General features: G+C 44.0%; 1 protein-coding gene across 1 annotated transcript in view; it reads left to right on the top strand.

Annotated features, from left to right (window-relative positions):
• The window catches only part of snx29 (sorting nexin 29), a 118,532-nt gene that overhangs the window by 19,051 nt on the left and 87,058 nt on the right, over positions 1 to 12,423 (top strand). Inside the window, exon 14 of the mRNA XM_079182051.1 lies at positions 8,272 to 8,357. Coding sequence (XP_079038177.1) covers positions 8,272 to 8,357 — 86 coding nt within the window. The remainder of the gene's footprint in view (positions 1 to 8,271; positions 8,358 to 12,423) is intronic.

A 12,423-nucleotide genomic window follows, 5' to 3' on the forward strand; every position in this document is an offset into this window, starting at 1 on the left:
TATATATATGTGTGTGTGTGTGTGTGTGTGTGTGTGTGTGTGTGTGTGTTTATACAGCTCTGAGCATTGAGGAAGTATGACACAAGAGTGTATGCTTGGAAGTTTTTTCTTTCTTGTTTTTCAGAAGAGGCTGAGCAGTAAATTGCTCTCAGGAGCATTACCCAGCGACTGAGCTGTCTGTCTCTGAAGGCGTCTTTGTACCTCTCATTTACTACTTCCAAACAAAGCCAGATCATACCTGAAGAACAGCCAGTTCAGCTGTGTTTATTGCACATTAAGACGACTAGCGAGCACAGGGATAATAAAGGGAAGGGTGGTGGTGGGGGGGTACAAGAGAGAGAAAAGACCGACCCCAGGGCATCTCTCAACTTAAGTAATTACTGGGTGTAGTTTAAATTTCAGCTTCCCTCCTGAGATACCTTTTTTTTGTGCTCCTTCCTTAAGAGAAGATCCTACATCCATCCTCTCTTTCTATTAGCCTCTTACAGTATTTGCTTTATTCAAAACACACTTGCAAACTTTACAGACTTGACTTTCCCCCTTTTCACAGAAAATATTTACAATGTCTTTTATCTGGCAAACGCACACACTGTTTCCCGCTCTTGCAGTAACAATTTCTTTAAATATATCTCCAAGGCACACTCGCTGTTTTTTTCCTTTTGCAACACAAAACACTCTTCTAAATCTCCTCTTGCTCGTCTTTCCCTGCTTGTCTCTCGCATGGAAGAAGATGAGATGACTTCAACATTAGCCAACCTAGTTAATAGGCTTCTCCTCCGTGCATTGGTTCACACACAAACACTATTTCTGGGTCAGACTCTTGCCCTTAATGAGAAAGGGGTTTGTGTCCGGTCCCACATCAGCTGGACAAAGGATGCAGTTTTAGCAGCAGAGATGCTGAGCAAGTGCTTGACTTTGGACACACTCATTTAAAACTTTACCGTCCCTTAAGGCAGAGAAGACACTTAAAGTTTCAGATGACTTCCAAACACTCCACATTTCCAGCGTACCAACATTCACTAGAAGCAAAGCACCAAACCGCTTAATGGATCCCTCTCAATTGGAAAGCATTAACAGAGAGTCGAAGCTGCAGTTTCTTGCAACAGTTTTAAGGATGAAAAGGTTGTGCAATGTTGTCACTCCCAGGGGGCTTAGTAGTTTAGATTTGTTTGGTGTCCATCATTTACCTTCTATCCTGTGGGTCTGAGTAATGGTTGTCCACTAAACTGAGTTTGCAATGATGAACTCGCCAAGAGGCGTTGAGGAAGTGAATGCAACACAGAAGTCTCGGCCGAAGTGGCTGTTTAATAGCATACGGCTTTTCAAATGGTTGGATACAATTTAAACACTGGTAGTTTACTCACGGGCTCAAATATATAAAGCAACAATTTCGACATTATCAGTAATGTTTTCCTTTGCCGTGGAGAAATTCAGTCACTTTTATAGTGCACATAAAAGTAGTGCCGAAACATTTAATCGATTTGTGGTTCTCAACCTAAGTTGTCACAACATGATGAATAAAATAGGACAGAAGAAGAAAAATAAGCGAATTAAATTATTTCCACAAAATGATTATTTAGCCATGCTAGCAGACAGTTAGTCGGTTCATCTCTTCTGTCCTGTCGGATTGGCTGCCAATGAAATTTGGTACATATATTCATGGTGCCCAGGGGATGAATCCTAATGACTTTGGTGATCCTCTGACTTTAAGTCCCGCAACACTAGCAGGTCAAAAGGTTTTACTTCCTTCTATGAAATGTGTCAACATCTACAAGATGGATTGGCACAACATTTTGTACACACATTCATGGTCTCCAGACGATGTATCTTCAGAACTTTGATGATCGCCTGACATTTACTGTAGCGCCACCATGAGGTTGACATTTTCCTTTGGAAGTGCAGCCTCAAAGAGCTTATAGACTCTTCGTCTTTTACATCTTCAGACCTCTACAAACTATTAAAACGATGGAGCGGTCTGAGAAGTGAAGAGCACTTAGTTAAACTGCTCAAGGTTGCAAGCAAAGATTGGAAACCAACAGATTAATCAGTTAGTTTATCAACAGAAAATTGTTCATCAACCCCCCTTAGCAGAGGGTCCATTCATTATTTAAAACAATTCATCAAGAAACAAATATCAAACATTCGCTGTTTCCAGCCTCTCAGAAGTCAGGAGTCACTACTGATCTGTATTGGCCTGTTGTTGGGACAAAACAAGCAAAAGATGTCACCTTGAGGACCATTTCTCACTATTTTCTGACATTAATTGACTAAACGAGACATTGTAAAAAATAATGAATGGAATACTCAATAATGAATGTAATCATTATTTGCAGCCCTAAAGGGAAGTGTCAAATTAACAAAGTCAAATGACATGCATTAAAAACAGCCTGTGAGCCTCGGACAGATACTCCATAGGGAGGACGCCATGTATTTTCTCCTAGCAATAAACGGAAGCTTACAACATTCATGGAAAAAGAAAAAAGTTAGAAAAGGAAGAAAATTGAATGTCTGGAGGTGGACAGTTTCCTTGTCAGTAATGAGCAGGTGAATTGCTCGTGGGGGGGGAAAAAAACAAGGAATTCTGTGTTTGATCTAACATGTGGCAGCATGAACTGCTCTACGACCCGAGGGAAGCCGCTCCGACGCAGACCGGACACGGAGTGTGTGTTTCAAACCTCCGGCTTGTGTTTTATCAGTCTGCTCCGAAATTGGATTTGAAAACGTACCGAGGTACGCAGGTAAGGCTGTCGTTGGGAGCGACGTTCCCTCATAACCTGCGGTACACTCGCTCATTTACATTGTCCCACTCACAAGCAATATCGGCAGCCTCGGCACACTTCCCCAAATTTCCCCGAAGACCGCTTATATTGTGGATGCGCGTCGAACCGTAGGTGTGATCGACACCTGTGTCAGGATTCTGTTTTGTTCCGTCTCCATCATCTGATGTAATGAGGTGGTAAACTGAGAACATGCGTATGTCTCTCTGCAAGGAGCCATACAGATGGTTGAACCTTGGGCTACTCAAGTGTAAATATTGTAGACGTTGGTAGAAAGTCCAGGTAGGAAGGTATTTAATGACTCGGCATTGGAATCAATAATCAAACCAGACTTATTAATATCAAGAAAGCCTGATTACTGATCATTCCATTTTAATGGCCAACACAGCTGAGTTTGAGCCTTTTCCTGTTTAAACATTCCTTTTGTTTTTCATGTCACGCGGTGTTTTCTGTCTTCACTGTTGCAAAGAGAGCAAGCGCATTGAAAACACTTCAATTGTATCAGAGCGATCAATAATTCAGCAAACCGTTCATTATCAGGCTGTTGTAACCTGAAAAGGAAATGATGGTGTTGTTTGTTCAGCGAATGCTTTATTCACAGAAATAAGGCTTGGTGTGAATAAGTGATTCTCTGAACAAAGAAGAACAAACAGTATTATTTTTGATTAGCTGAAGAACCTTTTGGGAATTAATTTCTATTGGCAGCGTCTTCAATTGTGGTGAGCCATTAGAGCTGTTGACATTATGCAGTTACATGATGGATTGGAAGCCCTTTCAGAGACGTGGTCTGATGCAGCAGGTTAGAAAGGGCTCACAGTACATCGTCGCAGTGTGTTGGACCCGTTACTTGCGCTAAAGGTTACTAGAAACGTTTAAGCATTTGAACCTAAGGAACAACACATATAAACATATAATTATTCTAATAAAAGTGGTATGAAATTTAGCGTCAACGGTAATTATTAGGAAAATAACAGCAAGACTAATTCATAATAATGTGTAGTTAATAACGTTAATGATGTGATCCAGCTCAGGTGTCCTGGTCCAGACCCCTCGTTACTGTTGTAACACCTGGCTTTTCCTGCTGTGAAGGTTTAAACGTCTTTAAGCCTACCATAAAAAAAATATTTTCAACATCAGACGATTTTACATATCCAGCAGACACGGAGCAACATTAGCATGCCGTTTGAGTTGTGCGTAAGGCCAATATGGCTCCTTGTAGCTCTGTTTTTGTTCTCCACCAACTCCCGAGGGAAATATTTGGCTCTTTAACAACTAATCGCTTCGTCATGTGTATGATGACTTTGTCCATCTGCTGTTTGGCGCTGACATTGTTGCCAGAATGGGCAGTTGTCAACCCAGTTGGACTACCGTTTTATTTGATTTGGCAGGTTAAAATGGTATTCTATGGCTTGTGATCATTTGGGCTACTTTTTATAACATCTGGGCACTTCCCCAAATTATTAGGCTGTATTTCACGGAGTCTGTCCCTCCTTTTCTCCAGTTAGTATCATTCAGGCTCAACATGCGGCCACTGATATGACGGGCTAAACCAAATGAACAAGTTTATGAAGTTTAATACAACTTCTTTTTCAAATGATTATTCGGTAAGCTCTGTGATCTGTGTTATTTAAAGGACTGTTAGGTTTGCTAATAAAACAGAAGACAAAGGACACGTCTTAGGACTCGTATTCAGCCACAGAACTTCACAGATGGACACACTCAGTGTATTAAACACTAGGGCTGCCCCCTTAGTTGGTTAGTCGGCTAATCGGTCGTTTTTGATCTTAGTCGTCTACGTTTCTGTAGTTAACTAGTTGTTTTTTATGCTTTTTTTTCATGCTGAAGGACTTATTTCCGAGAAATTTATGAGCACATCTCTGGTGAACACAAGATTCAAAGTGATGCTTTTGTGTGATTCTTTGTGGAGAAACTCGGTTACAGGTCTGTCTACGAGACGTGTCATCTCTGTCATCTGAAGACTGACAGGAACGCGCAAGTAAAAGAGCTGAAGTAATTGAGGTATCAAAAGCTCTACATTTGCTAAAAGTACTTTTTATTCACCGGAGTGTCAAGTATCGGTGACACTTCACTGTAACAACGGACCCATTGTCCGTGAAATGAGACGAGTCAGAATGTCTGCGTATCTCCCAGAGCCCTTACACAAACGGGCACACTCGGAGCAAGCGGCGTGTATTGGCTATAATTTAATCAGGCTGGAACAGCGTCTGGGCTGCGGGTGGTTCCGATAACGGCGACGGGGACGGCTCCTCGGAGAGGTCGTCGCGTGGATTCGGCAGGTCTCCAGGCAGGTACCTCTTTTGTTGGGGGGGGGGGGGGGAATGAGGGCTGATAAGCAGGGCACCAGAAATCAGCCGTGGAGAATGATGGGTGGGGGGGGGGCAGAGCAAGACAAAGGCTGTTAAATTTAACTGCCAAGGGCATAAAGGCGCACTCCAACTCTGATTGATTTCCTCCCCAAAGTCGATGATGTTCAACCGGTTACGGCTTGTAAAGAGAGTACCGCTGTCTCTCACGCCGTTTCTTTATCACTCTGTCTCTGTATTTGGGTCCTCATCTGCAGTCCAACACACACACACACCGCCACTGCTCCGAGCAATGCTAATGTTGGATTGTAGTTTAACTGGGCCAGAACTCTGACCATTAACCGGCTCCTTCTGCCCAAACTGTCTTTTATCTGATGTGGCTGGATCACATTTACAAGTGCTCTTAAAATGCATCTCTGAGATTAACTTTTAATGTTGGTGTTTCAACGTCTTCTGGGATAGTTTTCCACAACAAAACACAAGAGCGTCGTTGAAGTTGAGCATTGATGTTGGCCGGTAGGACTTCAGCTCGCAGCAGGTTTAAGGTCAATCTAAATGTGTTGGATGGGGTTGAGGTCAGGACCGGTCTAGTCAGTCAATCCTCCACTCAAACTAGGAAAGCCGTTCCCTCTCATTGGTGCTTTTAGGGGGATGCGAAGGCATCTCGGACGGAATACGACCCAGACATTGTGGTTACTGTTTACGGTTCACATCTTAGCGACTCAACCATCAGGATGGCTCCAGAAAACCATTTCTATAGGACACAATGACTTTGTGGATGAGGGCGTCATCATTTTCAAACTGTCCCCACAAAGTTGGACGCACACTGTCTCCAATACGTCGTATGTTGAGCTAAAGAGCCTCAAACGAGGAACAACAGCCCCTGACCAAAAGTCTTCAAAGTGCATGTGGACAGTAGTGATCGCAAGCTGCCAAAGTACTTGCCTTGGACCTACTTCTCGATATTCACATGCTTAAACATCCACAGTAACATCTTGCCTTGCCCAATCTCCAAACATCAGTATCTTGACAATCAATTTTGGACTGAAGCTGACATTATGCCTCTCCGAGATGCACGTAGGCGAATGTGCATGGAGTCGCATGGAGACGTTTCTATTATACTTGTTTGGACAACTTTTACTTAGTTTGTCTTTTAGTTCTCAGTTTTGGCAGTAAATCAACCGATCAACTTGCTTGACCCGTAGGTCCGCATAACACGTTGAGTGGAAGATGTTCCAAAAACCAAAAACTGAGTTTTTTTCCCCTGGAGATGCTTTGCCAGACCTTTGACCTTTTACTGCAGCCTCCTTCAGCTGCTGCCTGTTTGTGTGTCTTTCTGCCTTCAGTTTTATCTTCAGTAAGTGAAAAGCCTGCTCGCTTGTGTTTAGATCAGGTGACTTACTTCGCCAATTGAAGAATATTCCATTTCTTTGCCTTGAGAAGCTCTTGGGTTGTGTTCAGATTATCTTTTGGGTCATAATCCATCTGCATTGTGAGGCGCCATCCAATCAGTTTTGTAGCATTAGGCTGGATCTGAGCAGATGGTTCAGCCCTCAACACCTCAGAACACATCCTGCTGCTTCTATCAGCTGTGACATCACCAATGAACACCAGTGACCCAGTTCCATTGGCAGCCATACATGCCCATCCAAAGCACTGCCTCCACCATGTTAGACAGAAGATGTGGTTTGTTTCAGATCATGAGCCGTTCCTTTCCTTCTCCACTCTTTTCTCTTCTCATCATTCTGGTGCAAGTTCATCTTGGTTTCATCTGTCCAAAGAATCTTGTTCCCAAACTGGTCGTTCTTTTTCAGACGTTTTCTGGTAAAGTCTAATCGTTACCAGGGGATTAGCACCTTGTTGTAAACCCTCTGTATTTAGATTCATGAAGGCGTCTCTTGATTGTAGACTTTAACAATGACACGCCTACCTCCTCCAGAGTGTTCTTGACTTCAGTGGATGTTATGAAGGGTTTTTCTTCACCAAGGAAAGAATTCTGCGATCATCCACTTTAGATGTCTTCTGTGGTCTTCGGGGCCTTTTGGTGTTGGTGAGCTTGCCAGTGCATTGCTTCTTTTTAAGAATGTACCAAACTGTTGATTTGGTCAATCCTAATGTTTCTGCTATCTGGCTTTTTTCAGCCTAACAATGTCCTCCTTCGCGTGCATTGACACCTTTTTGGTTTCATGCTGAGAGTTCCAAGGACCAGCTACCAAATGCTAATTTAACATTTTGAATCCTATTACCTGCATAATCTTTCCTGAAATAGTGACAGAACCAACCACATCTGTTCATTAACCGTTTGTCAGACAATTGTCCAATTACTTTTGAGCCTCTGAAGATGTGGGGGGCTGTGTAAAAATGGCCATAATTCCAAAACGGTTCATGTGATATTTTAGTTTTATCCATTGAATTAAAGCTGAAAGTCTACACTTCAACCACATATTGACTGCTTCCTTTCAAATCCACTGGAGTCGTGTAAAGAGGCAAAATTAGAAAAATAGTGTCACAGTCCAAATACTGACTGTATATTTCAGTCCACCAAGCAGCCGGTTTTGATGATCTGATGCTCAATGCCTTTCTGCCGGGGATTTCTGCCTCGTGTGCGGAAACATCTGATTACAGTCATCAAAGGTTCATGTTGATATCAAGTGTGAAGACTGGACTGACTGTTGTTTTGTTGTAGGTGGATTTTAAAAAGCTCAGTCTGACCACCTGGCTCTTACTCTCACTGTTCCACAGGTGACAAGATGTCACAGCAGGTTTCACACTGTGTCCCTCCACTGCGCGCTGTCATAAAACAGAGTAAACAACTTCCTGCTACCGGCTCGATGCAGCTCTCGGGGTTGTTGGACCGAAAAATAACCTTTCGTCACTTTGTGCATGATAGCATCTTTCCTGTGACAACCAGTCAGCGGATGGTTGTTTTTTTTCTTCAAAATGCACAAGTCTGAATCTAGTCTGTTTATGAATTACAGTAAGGCGATTTGACATTAAATAGTCATGCTATCAAAGAAATGCTTGCATACAATGTAATGTGGTTATAGCTTCCTTACTGATAGTGCTCTCTGGTTAAACTGTGTGTGTGTGTGTGTGTGTGTGTGTGTGTGTGTGTGTGTGTGTGTGTGTGTGTGTGTGTGTGTGTGTGTGTGTGTGTGTGTCTGTTGCAGGGAGAATGAGGTCCTGAAGGTCCAGTTGAAGAAGTATGTGGGGGCGGTGCAGATGCTGAAGAGAGAGGGAAGCCAGGGCAATGATGGTAAACCTGACACACACACACACACACACACACACCTACACACACACACACACTGCATCATTATGACCTGATATTACATCTCATATCTGTGTCCCAGTCCATCTATTACGCTCTGAAACAGAAACGCTTATAGATGAGAAATAAGGTCATCAGTTCCCTCCACATCCCAGATCAGTTCAGATGTGTTTCTCAGGGGCTCAGATGACCAACCTGCCCTTTTTTTTCACGGCGCCAAAGCCCTTCTCACATTCTGACTCGTCCTTCTTTTTTTTAGTTTTTTGGGGTAGATTTGATAACTTTGACTTTGTTTTCCGTGTTGCCCGGGGGATGTGAGCGGTGCTCTGTGTAAAGACTGGTGAGATAATCTCCTGCTGTATCAAAGGCAAATAAACTGAACAAGGCAGATTATAGAGGGCCACATAATGGCTAATTGCATTTTGGGGGATAGAAGGGAGAGCGGTTATCTGTGACACCCCGGAGGGTTTATGTGTTTGTGAGTTTTTCTTGTATGTTTTTTTTGTTGGAGGTAAAGGGAGACGTAGAACTTTGTAATATCAAGTTAACACTGTTTCATTCTATTAAAGAGGTCACGAGAACAAACTTTTGTGATATAAACCCTTTTAAGAACGCAGCGTAACTCCAGCTCGGTGTTTGTGTGATCCTGTTCTCATTTATTTAGTCAGGAATTGTTTACTGCGACCGGATTTTTGTCAGAATTTCTATCTGTGATAAAAACACGGCAACGCCGGTGCATCAAAGCAGGAAACGAGCAGGCACACAAACAAACAGCTACGGCAAGTGTGATGGGTCAACACTGATGTTGGACTTTTGTGCGTGAACAGTGCTTCGTTCACGCCTTGTGTACATTTATAACCCAATACCATGGCCAAGACAGGGATATCTAGGCATACATGACATGGCAAAAACTTTAATAGACAACATTATGTCATCCGTGCTTGAAGGCTTACAGGCAAAGTGACGAGCTGGCAGCTTAGAAGACAAAAGCTGAAGAGGAGCATCTCACCTGTTTTGGTGGAGGCTTTCCCCGCATTAAAACATTCATGGTATATTCTATAAAAAGATGAAATTATTCAGTGTACACCCCCCCCCCCCCCCGTGGACTGACCTGTGCTACTTCATGTTTAAAAACATCACATTCCCGTTTCATCCCACTGGTGTCGCCGGCAATTACCGTGTTCAGCAGGTCAAACATGGCCGCCCGGCCCACTGGCACCGGGGAGCACGGCGGGGAGTGGAACGCTGATGATGGGTGATGATAGGAGGCAAGAAATGGTGATTCCCTCGTGTATATATATATATATATTATCAGGAAATAGCCATCACCCAGCTCAACTGCACAGTCTCGACGAACACCTTCTGGCTCTCCTCTTGTTTGTCTTTTGCCCTTCTTGTTTTACCGCCACTCATTATCTTTCTCGCTCATGTTGACTTTTCACCCCCACCCCACACCTTTCCCCTCTCCGTCGTCACCCCTCCTTCATCCCTCTTGTCTTCCCCTCTCCCTTAAAAACCGCCGCTACCGTACCGACAGCCGTAGTAATTCCCTCTCCACCGCGGCGTCTAAATGATTTCATCCTCCCTCGCCTCTGTCTTCTCCTGCTAATGATGTTTCTCGTTCCATCACACTTTGATGTTGACTACCGCGGTCTGCGTGTGTGTGTGTTGAGAGTAGTGGAGGAGGAATAATGTGTGAGCAGTTTAGGAGGAGCAAAAATCATATGGGGGGAAAAAAAAAAAAGATGAGGATGAATTTATACACAAGCGCTCCTTTTTCATGTGCTGTCAGTATGCTTCCCCGTGCTCATCTGAAACCCCTCCTGTCTAATGATAGCGCTGCAGACGTGATCTCTCCAGCGCTCCTCAGGCGCCGTCAGCCCCACTGACATCCCACAGAAGACGGTTCTCCCTTCTACTGTTTCAGAGGCGTGCTAATTATTGAGAAACCGTGTGTTTGTGTTTGCCGTGTGTTCTTTTGCGCGAGTGTGTGTGTGTTACAGTACCGCGCAAAATGTGTGTCACGTGCTCGAATCCGTTTAGACAAATCCCAAACGGTATCTGTGCAGCAGACGACACTCTTTTACATGTCACGTTGGCGTAGCTCCAGGTGGTGTGGCGCCAAAGGGAGTTGAGCGTTTAAGGGCTCCGGATAGGTGCGCTCGCAGCGCGTCTATGTGCATTTGTATGCGTGCACGTCCATTAGGAGAAACCATTAGCACGACCCCAGAGGACTTGTAGTGTAACAGTGACGGTCGTGTTTACTGTAAAGCAGAGTTAGCTGAAGAGAAGTCTCCGGGGAGAGACGCCGAGCAGCACATGTAGAATAATCACACCAACGCTGACCCAGTTTTACACAGCTCCCGTGGCTCTTGGAGAACGTAATAAGTCTGAACAAGTTTTTTTTTTTTGAACATAAGTCGGTGGCCTTGAAGAGAGAGCAGAATATGATTTTTTTTTTTTTTTTAAATCACTATGAAGTGTGCGAGTCCCCTGCACACATGCGGCATTTATTATGATGCTGGTAGGAGGCCAGGGCCTTTTCAATACATCTCAGATATATTCTCCACAGTAATGCAATCTGACATTGATAGCGCAAGTTAGTTTTCACTTTGGTTTTAAAGCCTTTGTCGTGCATACATACCCCCCGAAAAGGCATTCCATCAACCAGATGCTGAACGTTTGCAGCCAGTTTCATCATTTTGCCGTGACACATCTTCCTCCGTTTGGGACCGCATCCAAGTGAACATGGCAGCTCTCCTCTCAGGCTCTTGATGCAGTAGGTCATTGGGAAATCGAGGGGCTCTAGTGGTGGCAGTCCGTCGACTTAAAGCTGTGGCAGGTAATGGATTTTATTATGTTTTTGTTATATTTGTTGAAATAACTTCCCGAAAGCAATCAAGAAATATGAAAAAAACAAATCGGACATCTGTGGATGTTGCAGGTCCGTAATAAGGCCGTCCAATCGTTTTATTCGGCCTGAATGAAACGATTGGACGGGCTTACCTGGTGTACCTGCGCTCCCTCTGCATGCTCGGCAGCTGTCAGTACTATAATAGCCATGTACTTTACTGTCGTAATTATAATATTGTGGCGTTGGAGGGAGGCCTAAAGGGACGAGCTGTTGCCAACTTGCCGAATTTCTCACCAGGTTGGAGCTCTGGTGCTGCTAGCTGCGATCATTGGAAAAGAGCTGCCAACACTGGGCTGGGTTTTTTTTTTTTTTTTGGTTGGATAATTGAGCGTGGTATGAGAAACACAGGACGGCGTGACTTGAGATAGCACGCTATCGCCGGAAGCCCATTGGTGCAACGATAAGGAGGCTTAGAAAACGAGGGCATTGACTGGATAAGAAAACACCAGTTTTCTCAGAGCGCTGCCGCGTCCTCAGTGGAAGCTCCTGGTCTCTTGGGACATAACGTTTCGAGGCGTTTCAGCCTCCCAGTGGGGAGGTTTAATGGCTGGCTGGTTGACCGGCTGCCGTTCGACTGGCTGCTTTGCCCAGGGGACTGATTCCCCGAGGGGATAGTTACCGAACCTGGGTAAACGGGGTTTCACCTCCTCCCTCTGACATGGCTGATCGCTCCAAGTGGTCGGCTGAAATTGTCCTGCTGTGCTGTGTGTATATATATATATATATATATATATATAGAAAAAAGATTGGCCTGCTAGTGGTGGGATAAAGATCAGGAGTTATTAACCTGTTAAGTACTGGCTGGGCTTCGCCGAGGATACTCGAGGAGATCGATAACGGGTCAGAGGGCGGTGAGTCTGGCGAGATGGAATTCCCTCTCTTCCATTTTCTTATCAAGAGCTCTGTGATTCCTCCATTTCCTCTCATTTTTATCCAAACAGTCCATTATTCCTTTAGATTAATGCTCCCTCTTGGAGAAACGGCAACAATGAGAAGGAGTGACCTCCAAGATATAAAAGTACAGAGGAGGGAGGATTAGCTTTCTTTCAAACATTCCATTCATTCTTTTTTGCCTTAAAATCATTTCAAAAGTTTGTCTGTCTTTCAAAGATATATATTTCTGATTGACACTTATGT

Source organism: Pholis gunnellus (genome assembly GCF_910591455.1).
Source record: "Pholis gunnellus genome assembly, chromosome: 21".
Classification (NCBI taxonomy): Eukaryota; Metazoa; Chordata; class Actinopteri; order Perciformes; family Pholidae; genus Pholis; species Pholis gunnellus.